Genomic DNA, 25724 nt, shown 5'->3' on the forward strand with positions numbered 1-25724 from the left:
TTTACAGTGTATCTAAAGACACGTTTGGTGTGGTGATTCACTTTTTCTTTGACGTTGAACTTGCATTGAACAGACAAATCCATTTCGTTACAACCCTTTTGTAGTATGACTTAGGAATATTTGTTGATGATCCTAATGTCTATGCTTGAATAGTGATTGGTTGTTGGTGAAATATTGCTGAGAACCAATCGTTTCCTGCCCTTTTTTCACTATTGAGCAATTTTGAAACATTTGTTTTGCTATTGGATTCATAATGGTGACCTGGGACAAGTAATTAGTGAAAACCAGAGTTCAGCAGTTGCCATTAAAGCGATCGAACCAAGTCATCCTAATAGGCTAGTATTAGCCTAAAGCAGGGTTTCCCAAACTCGGGGCACGTTTTGGGAGTTTTTGCCCTAGCACTACACAGCTGCTTCAAATAATCAACTCATCATCATCAAGCTGGAGTATTAGAATCAGCTGTGGAGTGCTAGGGCAAAACGCAAAACGCGCACCCCTTGGGGACCCCAGGACCGCGTTTGGGAAACGCTGGCCTAAAGATCAAATACTGAAAGGGAATCACCATGATGTGCAGTACCCACATTTAACCACAAGATGGCCTCCGTGCTCCACTGTAAAGTTTTGGCCTCTGCATGAGTCTCTCAGCAGCACTGCGACATGGACTTTCAAAGTAAGTTGGCATGCAATGTTTTTTCTGGACTGCATGCAAGGCTATTATTACACACAACTAATAGTGTCAATTATTCATCTGAACACAATTCTTGTTACTATTCGGCCTATATTATCACTCGTTTCTTTTCCCCCTCCTTTGTAAAGCATTTTACTGTGCTACTATAGTTCAAAGGAAGTGGATGATGCCAGATGGTTGTGTATATACACACACACACACACAAACATTGAAGCTAGACTTCAGGCAACTAAAAGGTGCAATACGTAGATTTTAGACGTGTTAGTGAACAACATACATGGTGGCTAATGTAGAGGTGCGTGTATACATGGAACAATTGTGCCTTTTTGATGGAAATATGGAGGTGGCTCTTAAAAGAGCCTTTGGGGGATTTTCGAGTTAAGGTCATCCTCATTTATGCGCGCTCTCCACGAATACGGCGGGCCAGCTGGATGTCCTTGGGCATGATGGTCACCCGCTTGGCGTGGATGGCGCACAGGTTGGTGTCCTCGAACAGGCCGACCAGGTAAGCCTCGCTAGCCTCCTGCAGGGCCATCACGGCGGAGCTCTGGAAGCGCAGGTCGGTCTTGAAGTCCTGGGCGATTTCTCTCACCAGGCGCTGGAAGGGCAGCTTGCGGATGAGTAGCTCAGTGGACTTCTGGTAACGACGGATCTCTCTCAGAGCCACGGTGCCGGGCCTGTAACGGTGAGGCTTCTTCACACCGCCGGTGGCCGGGGCACTCTTGCGAGCAGCCTTAGTGGCGAGCTGCTTCCTGGGGGCTTTGCCACCGGTGGATTTGCGAGCGGTTTGCTTGGTTCTGGCCATGGCGCGTCTCTGCATTTCGAGGCTATACTCCCGACTGTCAGTGTGCTTTTGCCAGCGCGCAGTGTGTAGTTGTGTGCAGGCAGTGTACTATTGGCCTCGTTTGCGATAACAGGCTAGCATTAAAATATAACACAAGATTTCACTCTTGACTTTGACGACTATTATTGCGCGCAAAGGGCCAGCAGTGTGCTATTGTACGCACGCGCTTAGTGGACTATTGTTTTGGGCGCCCAGTGTATTGTGTTGGGCGCGCTGTCCTAAAAAAAAGAAGAAAAGCATCCCTTCCAGTAACCGACAGAGGAGTCCTCCGCAACGGGCCAATCGGGGTGGTGGAGAGATGGTGTCCAATCAGCAGATGCCACTGCCGGCTTTATACATTTCACATGGGCATTTCGAGGCTATACTCCGACTGTCGCGCCATGGCGAAGCCTACAGGAAGCAGCTGGCCGCCAAGTCGGCAGGTAGCTTAGTGGGTAAGAGCGTTGTGCCTGTAACCGAAAGGTCGCTGGTTCTAATCCCCGAGCCGACTAGGTGAAAAAAAGCAAGCACTTAACCCTAATTGCTCCTGTAAGTCGCTCTGGATAAGAGCGTCTGCTAAATGACTAAAATGTAAATGTAAGTCTGCGCGCAGGAGCGCCTCCCCGTTACGAGCCCTGCCAGCGCCTGGGGAGAAAAATCGCCCAGTTCTTCAAGATCGACCTGCGCTTCTAGAGCTCCGCGGTGATAGCCCTGCAGGAGGCTAGCGAGGCTCACCTGGTCGGTCTGTTCAAGGACACCAAACTGTGTGCCATCCACGCAAAGAGGGTGTCCATCGTGCCCTAGGACATCCTGATGGCCCACTGTATTCGCGGAGAGCGCGCAAATGATGACCTGATCTCCAAAATCCCACCTCCATATTTCCATCAAAAAGGCACAATTGCTCCATTTATACGCGCACCTCTACATTTCTCACCATGTATATTAACCTGTCTTAAAGCTACGTATTGCACGTTTTACTTGCCTGAGGCGTTGAAATAAAACGCATAAATCCAAAGGGATTATCTACAATAGTCAAAGACGCGCGGCAGGCCGAAATACTCCAGCCAAATAATTGGACAAATCAGGAAGGACAAAGGAAGTCTCGGTGCATGCGTTGCTTTATTCAGCACAGTTGAATGGACAGCACTTCTGCTTCATCTCCACTCACGAGACGGGTAATAGAGGAGCTCCGTGGTGCTGAAATGTACAAAGTTGTCCACTATCGGTATATCTATTTATTATGGCCATCGAAATGTTAGCTATTCAAATCAGATCCAACAATTATATCAAGGGATTAGAAATCCAAGGTTTAAAAACAAACGTGTCATTGTACTCAGAGGATCTAGATACATTTTCTAACCTCTCTGGAATACAACCACATTATGATAAATGTACTATATAAGGTATTGACCTTCCTGTAGCTCAGTTGGTAGAGCATGGCGCTTGCACCGCAATGGTTGTGGGTTCGATTCCCACGGGGGCCAGAATGAAAAATGTATGCACTCTGGATAAGAGCGTCTGCTAAATGACTAAACTGTAAATTGGATCACTGACAATACAACTTGTAGTTTACCAATAAAATGGTCTGATGGTGATGTGGATACATATCCCAAAATAAATAAAATGATCTCACTCTATTAAATGTTAATAGAAAGTTAGCAAAAAATTACAAGATCTTGCTACCAAGGAAAGGTAAAAATACCTGTCTATTTGTGGAAAAAAACGAATAGAAAAAAACATATATTTATTGATATTGTATAGCCTTACTTGTTGATATCTCTGACGACCAGAACCTTAATAATAATCACCATACTTACTTCACATAGCACGGACATATAGTAGACTACTGACACTCACTCCTATGGAATGGGTATGGGGACTGGACACGCCAGGACCCAGACCCTACTGTTGTCGATCACACATATTAATGTCGTGTTCAGGGTGCTATCAGAGTTATCGGAAATACCTAGTTCCGACTGGGAAGTTTCACTTGAATGACCCTCCAAGTTCGAATTACAAGAGAGAAATTGTGAAAATGTTGTTGCCAATCTTATTGGTTTAAGAATTGTTCCGACTTCAAAACCACTTTAACACAATCATGTCGGAGTTACAACTTCCCATTTTCCACGAGAATGTGAAGTTGGCATAATACAGCATTCAAGTGCTAGTCGGTACTTGGAAACGGACATTTCTGACTTGCTAACTGGTTGAACGTGTTAAAACAAGTATATAATATGATTGACATAACCATAATAGAAAGGCCTTGGAAGTGCCATAAGTGAAAGCCGACATTTCATTATTTTACATTAACCTCTTTAACATGTATTAAATGAATTATGAAGAAAATTGTGTAATTTAGGCTCTGCGAAATATAAAATGCATTATGAAGAAAATCGTGTACTGTTGCCTACACGGAAAAGGGGCCTTTCTGACCAAAAGTGCACCAGTATCCCAAAGTATTAAAGTATTAATCGAAATCAAGCATAGAAAACAGCGTTAACATTAATAAGGGTGGCAGGTAGCTTAGTGGGTAAGAGTGTTGTGCCAGTAACCGAAAGGTCGCTGGTTCTAGTCCCCGGGCCGACTAGGTGAAAAATCTGTCGATGTGCCCTTAAGCAAGGCACTTAACCCTAAATGCTCCTGTAAGTCGCTCTGGATAAGAGCATCTGCTAAATGACGTAAATGTAATAAAACAATTTTTCCCACGTAAATGTGTGTATTTTCTCACAAATTATGTTCAGAAAATCTCAAACAGTACATAGGCATACAACTACAATGTTTGAAACATTATTAAATAAAGACAACATTTCTGTATATTCACAACTATAATAAAGAAAAATAGGCTATCCGTTTATGGTTGTTGTGTGTAGCTTACTGGTTAAATTGGTGTCTTTTCGCACGAATTAAGTAGCACATAAATTCGTGTCTTTTCACACAGAAACGCACGAAATCTGCTGAAATACATTACGCTACCTGTGGCTTTCTCGAGCACGGTTATATGTCAGACATTTGAACGGTTACGGATAGGGGAAAGCAAACCCCGTATTGAGTCAATACTGTCATCTATTGGTAAACATAATCCTTAACGTAAATATCCCAGGTTAGTACACAACGATTTTCCTTGCATGTTTTGCTAGGTCCTGCAGGACATCACCCCCTTCATCTTCCTGGAATAAAAAAACCACACACAAACACAGACATTCTTTCAATGTTGGGAACACATTTTACATGAACATTTAAATCAAGATGGATTACGAGATGCCCAGGCTGATGCGCAAAGGCAACTATGCCGAGCGTGTGGGTGCTGTCGCACCAGTCTACCTGGCTGCCGTGCTCGAGTGCCTGACTGCTGAGATCCTGGAGTTGGCCGGAGACATTGCCCGTGCAAACAAGAAGCCTCACATTACACTGATTAACTCTATAGTATTATCCCAGTTTACGGTCTTGCCTACACCTAGCGAACAGTTTTTTAATTGATATGAAAAATAAATATTCCATTTGATTTGGAACAGCAAGCCAGACAAAATTAAACGGACCTATTTATAAAATGAATATCAATAGAGAGGACAGAATTTATTAAATATTTTAAGCTTGGACCTACCACTAAAAGCTTCAGTCATACAAAAGTTATACTTAAATCCGAATTGGTTCTCTAGAAATGTGTAAGACTGTCTCACCACGTTCAATAAATGGCATTTCCCCCCTTTATTCAGATTACAACCTCTCACTTTCAGTTATTTGAAATGAAATCAATTCTCAAATATCACTATATCTAAAACAAGCAGTGGCGGCTCCTGAAAAAATTCTCAGGGGGGGGCAATTTTTCTGATGATTTAGGTGACCTACACACATTTTAAAAAAGATATGTCCAGCAACAACATGAAGACAGGGGCAGCATATAAGTCAATACCAGAAGCATTTATTGACTGATCTCAAAAGTGTTGGCTTACCAGGGTTGGTGGAGCCCTCAGTTTCATCTTTGCCTCGCAAAGCTTACTCAAACACTCCGCAAAACTTCACACACTGGATTAGCCGGCTGAGGATGTGGCGGTTCTTGCTAATGTCGTAGTAAATATATTTGTTATAGTGAATATGGAATATGATATGTTGAGTAAAATGTTGTGCTAAGATCTATTTAGGTCAGGAGCTGGTTATAAGTTCTGTTCCTATCCAATAACAATGGACAAAAGGGTCCTATCTTGTCAGCCTTGTCAGCAGGTGGCCAAGGACAACACCCACGCCATAGGCCTCTCAGTTCTTCCAACTCACGAGTTCTTGCTCTGAGGACACACACACACACACAAACACACACACACACACACACACACATCATCACTGTTAAACACACACACACACACACACACACATCATCACTGTTAAACACACACACACACACACAAAAATCCCCTCTCTTAGGCTGAACATTTGAAGACAGAGAACCCGACTCAGAGCCAATGCAACAGTGACAGTAGCCTGGAGGGGACCTCGCCCAACTCATCAGGACCAATCAGAAGATCAGAACTACTAGATTCAACCTACTTCATTTATTGCATAAAATGTCTGCACACAATGTTTCGGGGCTCTCTTCAGATAATAATAATAATAATAATAATAATAATAATAATAATAATAATATGCCATTTAGCAGACGCTTTTATCCAAAGCGACTTACAGTCATGTGTGCATACATTTTTGTGTATGGGTGGTCCCGGGGATCGAACCCACTACCTTGGTGTTACAAGCGCAGTGCTCTACCAGCTGAGCTACAGAAAGTGGATACTCATGGATGCGCATCGCAATTGTAAAATGTCAACACAATTGGAGACACCACGTCATTTTTGGAGACATGTTATTGACAGTAAACTATTGTAGATGCGACTGCTAACTAAAAAAACATTTTAGCTGGCTAGCTAATCATCTTAGCTAAATGTGGGGCAAACAATTCAGTTATTTACCGTTAATTTGAGGGATTGGGGTGAAAGAAATCGAGTTACATAGTGATACTTTACGATATACTGTATTGACAATATCGCAATATTTTAGCGCTAGTTGGCTGTACCTGCACCAAAACACCATTATTGTTCCTTCATAGCTTGTTCTCAATCTTTTCACATTGGGAGCCAATTTGTTTTCAGCACTTTTATTTCCATGACTGATCAAAACTCGTTCTCATGGCTTTCTGATCCCTCTGCAACAGACATATGGTGCGCAATAAAATCACAGTATCGAATCGCAATACGTATAGAATCATGAGACTCGCAATGCATATATCTTATCGTGAGGTCCCTGGCAATTCCCAGCCCAAGTTCATTTGCCACAACAAATCTCTTCGCTAGCAAACGCGATGTCTTCTCCAAAACGGCAATGTGTCTCCAGCAATGTTTACTTTTTTGACGTTCTATGGCATCTCCATATATGACCACATGTAATATTTTGGTAAGTGATGCAAATAGTGAACTATGTAGGGCCAGGATGTAAAATATATGTAGCTGCAGCAATTTCTCTTATCTGATATGGTAAGTAATGGGGCTTAATGTATAGCTCCCTAAGAGTTTGACGAACGGGTCCGTGCACGCGATTCCAGATATCTTTACCTCTGAATAAACTGCCTTTATTATACCATATCCACCCTGTCCAAAGTCTCTACTTGGTCTCAGTTCTCCAGTAAACTTGTGATTATCAACACTAACCTCATCGTTGTGGCGGCGGACAGCTAGCCTGTATCCCTCATCAAGTTGAGTGGCAATGTTATTTTTCCGTTCGTACCAATTTTTTGAAAATCCTCGGGTGTAGGACTTTCCGCCTTTAGTAGAAACCTGTTGAATTATTAAATTTGGTCTGGGAGGTCCTAATTGTTTCGTTGCCAATTTATCTTCATTTGTTCGCTGACAAAAAGGAACTTCTTTCAAAGACACAATCCGCTCTTTTCTTAGTTACGTTCATGGTTACGTAACGTATGACGAAAGCGCGTAAGTGCAAGCCCTCAGACACCCATAGAGATTGTATTGAAAGATCTGATATTTGAAAAACATAGATTTTACATGGGAGTCTATGACAGACTTCTGGGCGATTTTCAACCTGACTGAAATCGCCCCAAAAGGGGGGGGAGCCATTTGAAGCACGACTTTAGCCTGATTCGACATTTAGTGGCAGTGTGGCACTGTGGCAGATCAGACGTATAGATTACAACACTGATAACTACTGTTGCCGTGATATAATTGATTAGAAAAAAAATCTCTTCCTTTTCCCGTTTGGCAGTGCGTCGCCCATATCGCCCTATTGAACAGGCCGCCCCTGAAAACAAGCCATATAAAGTTGGATGCAATTTCAATTTAATCATCCAGAAACGACAGAATAAACTCAAATACACTAATAGAAAAATACATATGTCTTGATATTGTATAGCCTACTTGTTGGTATCTCAGACGACCAGAACCTTAATAATAATCACCATACTTACTGATTAAGCCAACTCAAACATTTTCAGTTTATGCTACTCAGAATATTTATTCATCTTTCTCATTGCAATATCTCAAGAGAACTTAATAATTTCAAGCATGAAAATGAAACATAAATATCCTGAGTTAACTTAACATTTATTCGTTTTTTCAATCAATCTTCTGATTACCCATAACTCAAAAACATATACTTGTTACAACTCAAAATCATTTACCACCAAATTTAAAATATTTGTAGCAACTGATTGCCTTAAAAATAATAAGTACTATTGACTTAAAGGTCAAACAAAAAAACATCATCTATTCAGATGTTTAGTATAAACTTTTCTTGCCCAGTCTTTTAGCAAAAAAATATGAAATAAAAAAACATTAATAAAAAATAACAATTAACAAGTCTACTTCTGGGCATTTTGTTTATACTTTAAGATGAACTATGTAATAGTAGAACATATTCAAACTCAGAAAAGCTAAAATTACATTAAGAAAATATCATTATATCACAAATAGCTTATAAACTGTTAATACAACATTACCAGGAGGGCATCAGCAAGTCTTGGGTGGTGACCAAACATTTGTTTAGAAAGATTATTTGCCCACACCTGTGCCTTTTAGCACAAAATGAAACAATCTATTTAATAATAATAGTAATATAACTATAATAGTAATACAAATAATTAAAAATTGAAAAGAGAATTAAATAAACAATTAAAGGCACACTTTTGGCCATCTGGTTGTAAACTTGCAGTGCAGCAATGTATAAACAAATTGCTTGTAAATTCTTCACAACTAAAACGGCTAAAATTTCAAAACGGTACATTAACATGTACAAAGGCAGTGTTTAGCCTTCCTTTGGCTATCTGGTTCAAATCTAGCAACTTCAGGGTGCACTGTATAGTTTTAGAAAATTAATTCAAACTCGAAAGCAAAATTAACAATATTAATAAGACAATAAAAATTATTTAACCATTTCCATAACTGAATAAACATCCCATCCTCAGAAGAAAATAAAGTCCCTATAACACTGTTTCCAACTAGAAAGGTGGCTACTTTACTAAAGTAAACTAGCCTGAAACTTTGAGGACAGTTTATTTATTTATGAAAATGTATCAATGAAGAGCTTTCCTTTCTGATAAAAATGTACTTCCCAAAGCTATATAGTACACCTTTTAAAAACAAAATGCCATAGTGTATAAATATGGAGGATATATTTATTCATAATTCAAATTGAAAGTCCAAAGAGAAAAAGAAGCAAGATCAAATTAATAGTATTATTTTACTACGCTACTAGGAAAAATCATGCCATAATTAAATGTATGATGTAAAAGTTAAAATGGAAATACATAAATTAAAATCTAAAATATAATTGTTTTATTTTAGCCTTTCCCCTTTATAATTTTCAATTTGACATTTTATCTTTTGAATTTTACGTTTTACATTTGACATTGACATTTTCAGATTCACCTTTTACATTCTGATTTAAGCTTTTCATTTAGAAGTGACAGGTGTCAATTTAAATGAGGAGGCATGGCCCAACGGCTGGTGGGAGGGTCTGAAACGACTTCCAGCTGACAGTTGAAGCTTTTTAAATGTGACTTTTTAAATTTAATTATGGCATGATTTTTCCTAGTAGTGTAGTAAAATAATAATATTTTTAATTTGATCTCGCTTCGTTTTCCCTTTGGCCTTTCAATTTGAATTATGAATAAAAATATCCTCCATATATAAACACTTAATTCAACCCTGAATTTCAGTTTAACAACAATTAAATGTACATTAAAACGTACAAAGACAGTGTGTACTTTGTGCCATTTGGCTGAAAACCCATTGAGTAGAGCAGCAACTTTAACATAAACAGTTTAACAGTATTCAACATGGACCTGACATGACATATTCTCATTATGGACTATGCTCTAACAGAGTGAGCCATCAGAATCCACCACTCCTTTTTGGATCTTCAGTTACACATACAACATCAGCTCATTTTTAAGATTCTGCAGCTTGGATGACAGTTTAGAGTCATCAAGACCAAGTAAGATTTTCTGTGTGAACTCAAAAGTGTTTGTCAGTCCCTTGGGATAGCTGAGATGTAGTGCATAAATCAGGCCGAACATTACCAGGAAGGCATCAGCAAGCCTGGGGAGATTGACAACCACATCACCCTCTAGGACGACAGAGACTCTCACTGGGTGGTAGTGAACTGGGCTTGTGGCATCATCACTGACTGTTGTAAGGAGGACCACTGATGCATCCCACAGGTCTGGCTCATCCATATCATCCTTTAAAAAATGAAAGGGAGAACATATACTAATCACATTTACTGAAACTATGGCTGTGGCAATTTTGATTACAGTTGGATGCAGGGGTGGAACGGTACATGTATTTGTATTGAACCGAAATGGTACGGGCGTCTCGGTACGGTACATGAATTTACACGGAGAATACACAGTATAAAAATAAATAAAACTTGAGTGCAAATTAATTAATGTAATGCGGAACTACTGTTAGACAAGCGGTTCTTTAGGGACACCTAATCTGTAGCCCTGCCCTTAGCTCTGAAGCTCCCGAGCCCCGCCTACATGTCGAGTCAGTCAGTCCAGTCCAAATGAAGAGTCCACATGAAGCGAACTAGTCCCTTCCAAATACAACAAAACACGGACGTAGCTGTATCCCTTCTCGCCTCGACCACAAATGGCCTCCAGGCCCGTTTGATTCGCTGTTTGCTCCGGTATTAGCTGTTAGCTCCGCCGTTAGCTTCGCCGTTAGCGTGTGAAGCTAACACCAAAACTCACATCATCCCCTGTCACCTGCAGCTGGCCTTCCGTAACGACGAGGACCCAACATCCGGGGGGTGCTACTCCCCAAGAAGACCGAGAATGCCGTCAAAGCCAAGTAAATTCGCTACTGCGGCTTCAACTTGACTACTCAACCCCCAAAGGCTATTTTAAGTGCCAACCAATTGAGTGGGTGTATACACAAAGAACCAGACACCTGGATAGTTCCCGTTGAGGTTCCCCCCGGAAGAGAAATGGTTTCTGACTGCAACAGTGAGTCCTACAACATCTTAATTATATCAACCCCCTCTCCACTAAGCACCCCAGTTATTTTAGGGACACATATCACTTCTTAGAAAATATCAAACACATAGCTGTTCCCTCCCAAACATATACACATATATACAGTATCTCACAAAAGTGAGTACACCCCTCACATTTTTGTAAATATTTGAGTTATTTTTTTATTTTTTATTTTTATTTTTTATTTCACCTTTGTTTAACCAGGTAAGCCAGTTGAGAACAGGTTCTCATTTACAACTGCGACCTGGCCAAGATAAAGCAAAGTAGTGCAATAAAAACAACACAGAGTTACATATGGGGTAAAAAAAACATAAAGTCAGAAATACAACAGAAAATATATATACAGTGTGTGCAAATGTAGCAAGTTATGGAGGTAAGGCAATAAATAGGCTATAGTGCAGAATAATTACAATAGTATTAACACTGGAATGCTAGATGTGCAAGAGATTATGTGCAAATAGAGATACTGGGGTGCAAAAGAGCAAAATAAATAACAATATAGGGATGAGGTAGTTGGGTGGGCTAATTTCAGATGGGCTGTGTACAGGTGCAGTGATCGGTAAGGTGCTCTGACAACTGATGCTTAAAGTTATTGAGGGAGATAAGAGTCTCCAGCTTCAGAGATTTTTGCAATTCGTTCCAGTCATTGGCAGCAGAGAACTGGAAGGAATGGCGGCCAAAGGAGGTGTTGGCTTTGGGAATGACCAGTGAGATATACCTGCTGGAGCGCAGACTACGGGTGGGTGCTGCTATGGTGACCAATGAGCTAAGATAAGGCGGGGATTTGCCTAGCAGTGATTTATAGATGGCCTGGAGCCAGTGGGTTTGACGACGAACATGTAGTGAGGACCAGCCAACAAGAGCGTACAGGTCACAGTGGTGGGTAGTGTATGGGGCTTTGGAGACAAAACGGATGGCACTGTGATAGACTACATCCAATTTGCTGAGTAGAGTGTTGGAGGCTATTTTGTAAATGACATCGCCGAAGTCAAGGATCGGTAGGATAGTCAGTTTTACGAGGGCATGTTTGGCAGCATGAGTGAATGAGGCTTTGTTGCGAAATAGGAAGCCGATTCTAGATTTAACTTTGGATTGGAGATTCTTTATGTGAGTCTGGAAGTTGAGTTTACAGTCTAACCAGACACCTAGATATTTGTAGTTGTCCACATACTCTAGGTCAGACCCGTCGAGAGTGGTGATTCTAGTCGGGTGGGCGGGTGCTAGCAGCGTTCGATTGAAAAGCATGCATTTAGTTTTACTAGTGTTTAAGAGCAGTTGAAGGCTACTGAAGGATTGTTGTATGGCATTGAAGCTCGTTTGGAGGTTTGTTAACACAGTGTCCAATGAAGGGCCAGATGTATACAAAATGGTGTCGTCTGCGTAGAGGTGGATCTGAGAGTCACCAGCAGCAAGAGCGACATCATTGATATACACGGAGAAAAGTGTCGGCCCAAGAATTGAAGCCTGTGGCACCCCCATAGAGACTGCCATAGGTCCAGACAACAAGCCCTCCGATTTGACACACTGAACTATATCTGAGAAGTAGTTGGTGAACCAGGCGAGGCAGTCATTTGAGAAACCAAGGCTATTTAGTCTGCCAATAAGAATGCGGTGGTTGACAGAGTCGAAAGCCTTGGCCAGGTCGATGAAGACGGCTGCACAGTACTGTCTATTATCAATCGCGGTTATAATATAGTTTAGGACCTTGAGCGTGGCTGAAGTGCACCCGTGTCCAGCTCGGAAACCGGATTGCATAGCGGAGAAGGTACGGTGGTATTCGAAATGGTCGATGATCTGTTTGTTAACTTGGCTTTCGAATACTTTCGAAAGGCAGGGCAGGATGGATATAGGTCTGTAGCAGTTTGGAGTATATCTTTTCATGTGACAACACTGAAGAAATGACACTTTGCTACATTGTAGAGTAGTGAATGTACAGCTTGAATAACAGTGTACATTTGCTGTCCCCTCAAAATAACTCAACACACAGCCATTAATGTCTAAACCGCTGGCAACAAAAGTGAGTACACCCCTAAGTGAAAATGTTCACTCGTTAGTGTTACAAGGTCTCAGGTGTGAATGGGGAGCAGGTGTGTTAAAATTTGGTGTCATCGCTCTCACACTCCCTCATACTGGTCACTGGAAGTTCAACATGGCACCTCATTGCAAAGAACTCTGAGGATCTGAAAAAAAGAATTGTTGCTCTACATAAAGATGGCCTGGGCTATAAGAAGATTGCCAAGACCCTGAAACTGAGCTGCAGCACGGTGGCCAAGACCATACAGCGGTTTAACAGGACAGGTTCCACTCAGAACAGGCCTCACCATGGTCGACCAAAGAAGTTGAGTGAACGTGCTCAGCGTCATATCCAGAGGTTGTCTTTGGGAAATAGACGTATGAGTGCTGCCAGCATTGCTGCAGCGGTTGAAGGGGTCGGGGGTCAGCCTGTCAGTGCTCAGACCATACACTGCACCAAATTGGTCTGCATGGCTGTCGTCCCAGAAGGAAGCCTCTTCTAAAGATGATGCACAAGAAAGACCGCAAACATTTTGCTGAAGACAAGCAGACTAAGGACATGGATTACTGGAACCATGTCCTGTGGTCTGATGAGACCAAGATAAACTTATTTGGTTGAGATAGTGTCAAGCGTGTGTGGCGGCAACCAGGTGAGGAATACAAAGACAAGTGTCTTGCCTACAGTCAAACATGGTGGTGGGAGTGTCATGGTCTGGGGCTGCATGAGTGCTGCCGGCACTGGGGAGCTACAGTTCATTGAGGGAACCAAGGTCTCTAACATCCACCAGCTCCGTGATGTCGTCATGGCGGAGTGGAAGAGGACTCCAGTGGCAACCTGTGAAGCTCTGGTGAACTCCATGCCCAAGAGGGTTAAGGCAGTGCTGGAAAATGATGGTGGCCACACAAAATATTGACACTTTGGGCCCAATTTGGACATTTTCACTTAGGGGTGTATTCACTTTTGTTGCCAGCGATTTAGACATTAATGGCTGTGTGTTGTGTTATTTTGAGGGGACAGCAAATTTACACTGTTATACAAGCTGTACACTCAATACTTTACATTGTAGCAAAGTGTCATTTCTTCAGTGATGTCGCATGAAAAGATATACTCAAATATTTACAAAAATGTGAGGGGTGTACTCACTTTTGTGAGATACTGTGTGTGTGTGTGTGTGTGTGTATATATATATATATATATATATATATATATATATATATATATATATACAGTGGGGGAAAAAAGTATTTAGTCAGCCACCAATTGTGCAAGTTCTCCCACTTAAAAAGATGAGAGAGGCCTGTAATTTTCATCATAGGTACACGTCAACTATGACAGACAAAATGAGGGAAAAAAATCCAGAAAATCACATTGTAGGATTTTTAATGAATTTATTTGCAAATTATGGTGGAAAATAAGTATTTGGTCAATAACAAAAGTTTCTCAATACTTTGTTATATACCCTTTGTTGGCAATGACACAGGTCAAACGTTTTCTGTAAGTCTTCACAAGGTTTTCACACACTGTTGCTGGTATTTTGGCCCATTCCTCCATGCAGATCTCCTCTAGAGCAGTGATGTTTTGGGGCTTTCGCTGGGCAACACGGACTTTCAACTCCCTCCAAAGATTTTCTATGGGGTTGAGATCTGGAGACTGGCTAGGCCACTCCAGGACCTTGAAATGCTTCTTACGAAGCCACTCCTTTGTTGCCCGGGCGGTGTGTTTGGGATCATTGTCATGCTGAAAGACCCAGCCACGTTTCATCTTCAATGCCCTTGCTGATGGAAGGAGGTTTTCACTCAAAATCTCACGATACATGGCCCCATTCATTCTTTCCTTTACACGGATCAGTCGTCCTGGTCCCTTTGCAGAAAAACAGCCCCAAAGCATGATGTTTCCACCCCCATGCTTCACAGTAGGTATGGTGTTCTTTGGATGCAACTCAGCATTCTTTGTCCTCCAAACACGACAAGTTGAGTTTTTACCAAAAAGTTATATTTTGGTTTCATCTGACCATATGACATTCTCCCAATCCTCTTCTGGATCATCCAAATGCACTCTAGCAAACTTCAGACGGGCCTGGACATGTACTGGCTTAAGCAGGGGGACACGTCTGGCACTGCAGGATTTGAGTCCCCGGCGGCGTAGTGTGTTACTGATGGTAGGCTTTGTTACTTTGGTCCCAGCTCTCTGCAGGTCATTCACTAGGTCCCCCCGTGTGGTTCTGGGATTTTTGCTCACCGTTCTTGTGATCAGTTTGACCCCACAGGGTGAGATCTTGCGTGGAGCCCCAGATCGAGGGAGATTATCAGTGGTCTTGTATGTCTTCCATTTCATAATAATTGCTCCCACAGTTGATTTCTTCGAACCAAGCTGCTTACCTATTGCAGATTCAATCTTCCCAGCCTGGTGCAGGTCTACAATTTTGTTTCTGGTTCCTTTGACAGCTCTTTGGTCTTGGCCATAGTGGAGTTTGGAGTGTGACTGTTTGAGGTTGTGGACAGGTGTCTTTTATACTGATAACAAGTTCAAACAGGTGCCATTAATACAGGTAACGAGTGGAGGACAGGGGAGCCTCTTAAAGAAGAAGTCACAGGTCTGTGAGAGCCAGAAATCTTGCTTGTTTGTAGGTGACCAAATACTTATTTCCACCATCATTTGCAAATAAATTCATAAAAAATCCTACAATGTGATTTTCTGGAAACACATTTCTCAATTTGTCTGTCATAGTTGACGTGTATGATGAAAATTACAGATTTTTTTTTATCCACAGAGGGTTCTCCCCAACAAACTGGCAAAGTACACAGACTTACTAGAGAACCACAGAAAGCGTAAGTCCTCCTCTTCCAGTGATACTCTTGTGTAAAATGCAAAAATCACAGCCTTCGCTGCCCCAGGACGGGTAACACAAGCAACGCTTGACAAGCTGGTGCTAAATTTTGTATGTGAGGCCAACCAACCATTTTCTGTGGTTGAGACGCCATCCTTCAAGACTTTGATAGAAACCTTGCAACCTCAAACAGTAATGACAAGGAAAACGTTATGCACAAGAATACAAGAAGCTGCAAAACACAAGAAGAGCATAATCATCAAAAAGCTGAGTGCTGTGAACTATGTTGCTACCACAACAGACTGCTGGTCTGCCAGACAACATAGCTACTTAGGTGTCACCTGTCACTGGATAGACAACACCTCACTGGAGAGGCACTCCGCTGCATTGGCTTGTAGACCTGTCAAAGGCTCGCACACATTTGATGTCCGTGCTGCTGCATTAGAGGAAATACATTCTGAGTACCACATCAGGGAAAAATTGACCATGGCGACAACAGACAGTGGCTCAAACTTCCTGAAGGCCTTTCGATTATATGGTGAGGAGAAAAAGGAGGAAGCCATCAATGTACAAGAAGAGAGTGACTCCACCCTTGATGATGCAACAGAAGATCAGAGTGAGTCAGAGGTGGAGTGTCAAGATGTGTCTGCTATTCTGGATGACAACACAGGCCTTGAGTACCAACTTCCAAGGCAGCAAAAGTGTGCATGCCATCTCCTCAATCTTATATCCACAGTTGATGCCACTGCTGCAGGAGGAGCTGCAAACGAAACCTACAAGAGGCTGTCTCGGTCTTCTTTTGCAAAGTGTCATGCTCTTTGGAATAAAACCAGCAGGTCAACCATGGCTCATGAAACAGTGGAACGTGAATGCAAGCTGCTGTTTCTCCGACCCAATCAGACACGCTGGAGCTCCCTGCTCCTCGCTGTAGAATGGATTGTGCGCATTCACCGAGAGCAAGGAGAACAAGCAATTCGCAATGTCTGCACAGCATTAAAGATAAAGATGTAAGTTGACAAAATGTATATTTTGTTTTAAAAGAATAATAAAAATAAATAAGCCTTGCTGATTAATGGGTAATTCCACTTGTCTCAAGTAACTAAGTTTTCTTTGCATGGTGGTGTGACAATTGTGGATGACTTGAATGAAATAATTTAAATAATTTATTTTATTTTTTATTTATTTGTGCATTTAACATGTACAATGCATAATAAACACATCGTACCAGAAATAGCTATAAGTAATTGTTTTATCGTTACATCTTTTATAGGTTCAATCCAGCTGAAATTGGGTTTTTGGTCGAGTATGCTGCTGTGATGAAGCCTGTTGCCATGGTCCTTAATATCCTCCAAGGGGAATCATCTGTGCATATGGGCCTCCTGCTGCCAACACCTTACCAGTTGCGGGACAAGCTGAAGAGGTTGGAGTCAACTTGCAAAATGTGTACACCTCTTGTTCACGCCCTGCAGCAAGGGATCCAGAAACGTTTTGGAGACGTCATGAAAGAGCCTGAGCTGATTGCAGCAGCAATACTCCTACCAAGATTCAGAACATCCTGGACCACAGAGGAGAACATCTTAAATGCTGGTAAATATAATTGTTTATCAATTCAAATGTGAACCAGTAGACATTGACCTATATAACTCTGTATAATATTACTGTAATTTAGGATTATAGTGTGTCAGTGACAAACCACAGGGTGGCAATATAGTTAGAAGCTCAGGTAGCTTTTAATGTCAAACATCAGCAGCTTGACAGCCTATACAGTAGAAGGGTAAGAATAATGTGCAGACTTAATTCGTTTGAAAAACGATTTATCTTGCCCTAAAACCCACAGGCCTTGACTACATCAGAAATCACCTCAACACCGACTTGGATGATGTCACCAGCGCAAACAGCGGCCTCTCTGATGAAGACGACTTCTTTGCATCCATGGAGTTGGGAAAATCACAAGTAGGAGAGCTGGAGACGTACCTTTCATGTCTGTCCCCTGCAGGTATGGATCTACTCCACACCTTTCCTCGCATCAAGAAGCTGTCACTCAAAGTCAACACAGGTCTTCCTGCATCTGCAGCCTGTGAGAGACTTTTCAGTCATGCAGGACTCCTGTTCACTGCTAAACGATCACAGCTTCACAGCAAGAACCTTGAGAGCCAGCTACTGTTGAAGCTTAATAGTGACATCACTGAGCGATTCTTTGGTGAAATAGTTTGTTTCTGCATGTTTTGACACACACACACAAACTCCCAGTGGGGCCTTCAATATAAAAGGGTTTTCATGTTACTGTGCCAAAGAGTTCCTGGAGTGTTGACTGAAGTCAACCAGTCAAAGGGCCAGTGTCAGCCTAAAGGTTAGAATATTGCCAAATCTGTTGTCTGCCTGTGGGAGTCTAGATGGGGGAAGCTGCTCCTCTCTCAGCTGCTTTTGAGCAAAGCGTGTAATCCCCTTAACTGTGTAATGGTTGTGCTAGAGAGCCAGAGGTGTGGACTCGAGTCATGTGACTTGGATTCGAGTCAGACTCGAGTCATGAATTTGATGACTTCAGACTCGACTCGACAAAATGTACAAAGACTTGCAACTCGACTTGGACTTTAACATCAATGACTCGTGACTTCACTTGGACTTGCGCCTTATGACTCGAGAAGACTTGCTACTTCCCATGAAAACTGGGGAAAAAAAATTTCACACGGCCGCGCCGCTCTCCGTTTATCTGCATCTGTGAAAAAAATGTGCACCATCCACCTGTATGCATACAGAGAGCGCGCGCTGCCTGCACGTTATCCAATCACTGTAGTCCCACGTTGTTTTGATTCGACAGCATCTAAGCAGGCACATTGCAAGACAACCAATGAAGCACATCAAGCAACAACGCGCCAGTTGTCAAAATGATACCGAAGATAGTTTGGTTTGGCTATAAAAATTACGAGGTAGTCGACAAAAAACGAGTTGCAATCTGCAAAACATGCGGATCGAAGATTACAGATTGAGCTGCCACAACGTCCAACTTTGTTCGACACCTGAAGTTGCACAAAGAAAGGTAAGTTTTGAACGAATGCTACGCACCTTATCGGATGTACCGTAACTTACTAGCTAGCTGCTGCATATTTACTGTATCAACGAGACAAACGCACGTCTCCCTTGCTGGTTCATGCTTACAAAAATATGGATTTTTGAACTGCTATTATATGGACATTCTAAAACGCTTTCGTGAAAAACGCTTAACGTTCTTTAATGTACTAAGACAGTGTTATTAAAAGACCAAACTCTGTAAATATCATATTAATAAAGTATACTATGTACAAAACATCAGATGAGCCCAGAATATGAACGCAAACACGTTTAATAACACGTTGCGTTTTCCTCCCATAGAAAACTATTATAAGAAAAGGCTTAACGTGTCTTAATATACTGAGACAGTAATATTAAAAGACCAAACTATAAATATCATATTAATAAAGTATACTAAATGTACAAAACATCAGATGAGGCCAGAATATGAACGCAAACATGTTTAACAACACGTTAAGTGTTTTCCTCCCATAGAAAACCATTATAAGAAAAGGCTTAACATGTCTTATGTAGGCTACTATGTATTCTGGGCTCATCTGATGTTTTGTACATAGTATGCTTTATTAATATGATATTTGCAGAGTTTGGTCTTATAATATTACTGTCTTAGTATATTAAGCATTAAGCAACGTTAAGCGTTTTTCACGTTAAGCGTTTTAGAATTCAGTTTCAGAGTTGCTGGTGTGCTGCCTCATTGAGGTCGTTTATGTAATTTTGGTTAATCACAACTAAGCTGAACTGTCGCTGAAGACAAAATATCACAATTAAACAATGAATGCACCCCCTTTCACAACTCGGATGTAGTTGGTGCATCCCTAAACCCATCCAAGTACAACAGGAAACATAGTAAGACGTATACATTGTAAAGAGGAAAATGATAACACAGTCACAGTAGATCCACCATTAGCCTTCCCTTTTCATATCATGCCCAAACAGCAGACAGCGCATGGACAGAGTGCTACCGTAGTCTACAGTAGGTCTGTGAGGCAGCGCACCACTGGGATATATACAGTATATAATAAAATAATAACGATTATAGTAGTAATGTTCAGAGATGCAATAGATTATTATAGTGCAGTTCTTAACTAATGGGAATATTGTTTAGCTTATTTTTGGTTTAATTTGGTTTACTTTAGTTATTTAATTTATTCAATTATTTTGTTTTTCTATACTTTTCATGCCAACTTGCCATGGCCCCCCTAGAACCCCCTCGCGGCACCCAAGGGTCCCCGTCCCCACTTTCAAAACCACTGCTATAAAGCATATGACTTCAGTTTCTTGAGGGAAAGGGCTTTCTTATGAATTTTGAAGCAGTGAAAATATTCTTAATATTGCATACACTGACACTGAAATGTATTATCGTAAACCGTAGTGTACAATAGGCAATGAATATTAACACAACAACATTGATATGAGTAAAGAGTAGTTTCAAATACAACATGTGTGGCTGTAAAGGATTTTCTGACATCTGTTTCATATTCTTCTCTGTTACAGGTATGAAGAATACCAGATGAACAAAATCATCGTAGATGAACCACAACAGCCTTCAATCTCACAATTCCTTGACACTCGTGTAGGGCGTTACAGCCTGACCCACCCACAGCAGAAGGCCATCTCCAATGCGATACTGTCTGACTTGATTATTGATTGCAATTTCCCTCTGTCTATTGTGGAAAATAAGAGCTTTCGTCACTTTCTGGCTGTGCTGGACAGCAAGTATACCCCAGTATGTCGCCGAACGCTGACCACAAAAACAGAGAGCCTTGCTGAGGAGAGACGGTCAAAGTTAAAAACTCAATTGAGCAACACTGACCATGTTTCAGTCACTGTGGACATTTGGTCTGATCGAAAGATGAGGGGATTCCTTGGTGTCACTGTGCACTGGATGGAGCGAGATGCAGAGAGGGTACAGCTAAAGACTAATCTCTTGGCCTGCAACCGCTTCAAAGGCTCTCACACAGCAGAGCGAATCTGTGACCAATTTGAGGCAATATGTGATGAATACAACATCAAAGCTAAATTGGACTATATAATTAGTGACAATGCTGCTAACATGCGCAAGGCATTTACAGTCTGCTTCCCCAGCGAACAGGAGGAAGATGAAGATGCTGGAGATAATCTTGATGATCCTGAGCTATGGCATGACTTAACCCAAGAAGACCAGCAAACCGTCGATGCTGCTATGGCAAAGAAACAGCGCCTGCAGTGTTTTGCACACACATTGCAGCTGGTTGTGGGAGACGGTTTGAAAGAAACAAAAGCGGCATGTCCTTCTCTCTCCAAGTTATCAAAACTTAGCTCCCTGCTCCACACAAGCACAACGTTTAAAGACATCTTCGATGGTGAATTTGGGGAGCACAGAGGCATCCCTGCTGCAGTGAGCACGAGGTGGAATTCCACACTGCGGCAGGTAAAAGCAGTCCTTCATTGTGATCAGCAAAAGCTCTGCGCAGTTCTTGAGAAGGCCGGGCATAAAGAACTGTCATTCACACCACAAGAGTGGAATCTGCTGAAGGAGTTGGTGGACATCTTAAAACCGTTCGGAGAAGCAACTGATTTGACACAGGGGGAGAAAGTCATTACAATCAGTGCAGTTGTTCCATCCATCTTGTCCCTCAATCACCATCTTGAGAAGCTGAAGCCTCAAGTTCGTTTCCTGAGTGGCCTGGTCAGAGGTCTGCAGGCATCCCTGAAAAAAAGATTTCTTGGGATCTTCATTAATGTAAAAATGGCCCAGTCTCAAGAAGGGATCACTGCCCCCTTTTCAGACACAGTCTACCTGAAAGCAGCTGCCTTGGATCCAGCCTTTTGTCTGCTGTGGATTGAGCCCCATGTGCTGGTCAACCGTGACATCAAGGCAGAGGTGGCACAACGAGTTAAAGGTAAATATTATTGACTTGCAATGCAACTTAAATGCAACGTACAATAATTTGATCTTAATCTGATATAGGATCTAATGTGATATTAATCTGACTTTAACAATAATAAAAAAATTCAGTCTTGAACAGTATCATCAACATCAGAAATAAGGGCTCTTTTGTTTCTGCTGTTGTGACACGTTTTTATTTTTATTTTTAGAATTGATCCTGCAAGATGCTGCAGAGACAGAGCAGCCTGTGCCGGTGCCTGCTGAAGAAGAACTAGAGGACATGGAAGGAGAAGGGCTGTTTGCTGCATACCATAAGAGGCAGAAAAGGGATGTTGGGACCCCACCAGCAGTACAGCTAAGTCACTACATTGACATGGCAGAAGGACAGAATGCCCTTTTGTTCTGGGCACTGAACAGTAAGACTCTTCCTTCACTCTTTCAAGTAGCCATCCGAGTCTTGGCAGTGCCTGCTTCTAGTGCTCCAGTGGAGCGAGTTTTCAGCCATGGTGGCATCATTCTGCGTCCCCATCGTGCACAAATGACTGACAGACTTTTGGCCAATTTGATCTTTTGCAAATGCAATGCAGTATAGGGGCCTCCCTCCACCTGTCCACAGCACGCATGCGCGCACACACACTCACTCTCTGCTCATCACCTGTCCACACAGCTCTCTCTCTCCTGTGGTAGGAGTTTCACATGGAGTAAGATCTGTTCATTTGCAGTGCAGGTTCCCACACTGTTTTTACTTCCAGAGCTTTGGTGTTTGTCCTTCCCCGTAAACCATTTTCTCTCTCTCTCTCTCTCTCTCTCTCTCTCTCTCTCTCTCTCTCTCTCTCTCTCTCTCTCTCTCTCTCTCTCTCTCTCTCTCTCTCTCTCTCTCTGCATTGTTCTAGTGCAATATGCTGTTCAAATACAAGCATTTTTTTTGTGAAAATTAAATGTTATGTTTTTTGCTGTATTTGATTAATGTTATTGTATAAAAAGGTTTAAATAAATACAAATCTTACAGACATACATGATTTGTATACATTTTATTTCTGTGGTAAGAGGACTTGAAATGACTCGAAACTAAAATGGTAGGACTTTGGACTCGACTTGAGACTTGATGGCTTTGACTTTTGACTCGACTTGAGACTTGCCTCATCTTTGACTCGACTTGACTCGGGACTCGAGGGCAAAGACTTGAGACTTACTTGTGACTTGCATAACAATGACTTTGTCCCACCTCTGTAGAGAGCACAGAGCTATTAATGTATAACTCCATTGTAAAGACACATCATACATGCTTTATGCTGCTTATCTTGGGGGTGTGGGGACAAGTGTGACTTTTTTTTTGCTGACTTTTCTTGTTAGATATTGGAGCTGGAAGTAAACATAATGCCCCATCTACAACTACATCACTCTCCTCTGATGCCTTTTAGAGAACATGCATTCAGCTTAATTTGTGTTCTGGGATACTAGGCCTGCAATATTGTTTTATTTGGCCATCTATCATGGACTGGTGCTTTTTCAGTTGATGTGTATTGCTGCTCTTTTCCTCTGCTCAGTGAGATGTGCAGTGTGGCCTAATCACAGATCAGAGTATTAATTTCTAGGCACACAGAAAAAGGGCTGTTGCTTGCCATGCAATACAAAGGTACTGAGTAGGCCTAATCAACACCTATTGATTATTTTATGTTGACCGCTTCCTTCTGGTGTGCAGTTTTCTGTTCAGCATACCTGGTATGAAATGTTTGTGTTTCCTTCTGTTGTTCTGTCACTGTGGAGACACACACATACACAGTTTATGAGAGTTTATGGGCTGCCTCATTCTAGTTCTGCCTGGTAAAAAAAAGTAAAAAGGTTTGGAAATGTGTGTTACTTGTGCTTATTTTTTTATTATTTTTTATTTATTTGATAAGTACTTGAATTTACCGGAATTATTTTAATTTAAGCTATTTTGTAATTCATTTTAATTTATTTTATTGTTGGATGAACTATAATTTGCCTAAAGATGATTATTTTGTATTTTTGTCTGTCTGATTGTTGCCTTGTGTTAAAAAATAAACTCAAGTAACTCAACAGTTACTCAGTACTTGAGTAGTTTTTTCACCAAGTACTTTTTTACTCTTACTCAAGTAATTATTTGGATGACTACTTTTACTTGAGTCATATTTGTTATATCTAGCCTAGCTGTAGAAGAACGGACATCTGCACAGTTTCACATTGTACATCACTCTGTCGTTTAATGAATGTGCCACACATTCTGACAACCCATTCATCCGTAAAGCAGCACACTATCGTAAACCATAACAACGTACAGTACGACGTACAGCACGTCGTACCATACATAACATTTCCCCCCCTTTCCAAAACCAGGGACTGGTACCATATATAAAATGTCCATAGGGCAAGAACCTAGAGTGATACTGTCACGGTTTCGGCCGAGGCTGCCTCTCCTCCTTGTTCGGGCAGGCTTCGGCGCTCGTCGTCTCCGGAATTCTAGCTGCCACCGATAGATGTTTCATGTTCGTTTGCTTTTGTCTGTTTGTGTCACACCTGTTTCTGTTTTACGTGATTAGTGTCCTATAAGTTTCTCGTTGTGTTTGTCATGTGTTGTGTATGATTGTTTTTCGTCAGTGTTGTGTTTGCTCGGTTGAGCATATTCTCTCCACTGCGCTGGAGCTCGATTGCACTTGTTTCGTGCACTACTTCATTTTGTCGCACCTGTTTGTGCGCATTTTGCCTATACGCCTTGTGCGTAGTTTAGCTGTTGGGCTTAGTTGCCCTGTTGCCTGTGTTTGGGCCGGAATACAGCATTTGGAACCTACCGTCTGCGTCCTGCATCTGATTTCCTACACTACACCTACACACGCCCTGACAGAATCATACACCAACCATGGAATCAGCAGGAGCCGAAGCAGCCCAGACAAGACTGGAAGCCCAGGTTCGGGATCAGCAGGAGCAACTCCTGCAGATGGGGAACGCCCTGCAGGAGGTGATTACCACACTCCGAGGCTGGGGTTCGCCTCCACCACCGCCCGCCCTGCCAGCACCATCGGCCAGCCCGCCCGTTCCAGCACCGGAACCTCGAGGAGTCCGACTATCTCTCCCGAGGGCTTACGACGGGACAGCGGCTGGGTGTCAGGGATTCCTGCTCCAGGTCGAGCTATACCTGGCCACCGTGCACCCGGCACCTTCAGGGCACGAGAGCGTGTCCGCTCTGATCTCCTGCCTGGCCGGAAAAGCGTTGGAGTGGGCCAACGCGGAGTGGAGGAAGATAGACGCCACGACCATTACGTACACTGAGTTCTCCCGCCGCTTCAGGGCGGTGTTTGACCATCCCCCGGAGGGGAAAGCGGCGGGGGAGCGTCTGGTCTTCCTCCGACAGGGGAGGAGAAGTGCCCAGGAATTCGCACTCGAATTCCGTACTCTGGCGGCAGATGCAGGGTGGAATGATCGGGCCCTCATCGATCTATATCGATGCAGCCTACGAGAGGACGTCCGTCGGGAGCTGGCTTGCAGGGACGCCAGTCTCACCTTCGACCAGCTGGTGGATATGTCCATCAGGCTGGATACCCTGCTGGCTACCCGCGGACGTCTTGCGGAGGGTCCGTCCATTCCACCCTCCAGCGCCTCCGAGCCTTGTCCCATGGAGCTCGGGGGCGCTGGCGCTAGAGAGAGGAGGAGTCGGCAGGCTAGGGGGTCCATCCACTGCACCAACTGTGGCCGGGGAGGACACACCGCGGCTAGGTGCTGGGGATGGCCTCCTAGGGGAGATGACGACAGGCCCCGCACTGGGGATTCCCTCCAGGTGAGTAGGCGCCCCACTCACCCAGAGCTCTCTGTTGCCCATTTTTGTATGCCTGTATGTTTTCCACAGGTAGCACCTCATGCCCAGCATAAGGCGCTGGTAGATTCAG

At 42.5% G+C, this 25724-nt stretch overlaps 1 protein-coding gene across 1 annotated transcript; it reads right to left on the bottom strand.

The window, feature by feature from the left end:
- Positions 1–1082: 1082 nt before the first annotated feature.
- LOC311144473 (histone H3.2) lies at positions 1083–1493 on the bottom strand (the record flags this gene model as incomplete). The annotated part of the gene is made up of 1 exon (XM_084180497.1): positions 1083–1493. One exon carries the CDS (start codon positions 1491–1493, stop codon positions 1083–1085), a length of 411 nt encoding a protein of 136 aa, XP_084036623.1.
- Between the last annotated feature and the right edge of the window lie 24231 nt (positions 1494–25724).

This window comes from Coregonus lavaretus (assembly GCF_964263955.1).
Source record: "Coregonus lavaretus genome assembly, chromosome: 17".
Taxonomy (NCBI): Eukaryota; Metazoa; Chordata; class Actinopteri; order Salmoniformes; family Salmonidae; genus Coregonus; species Coregonus lavaretus.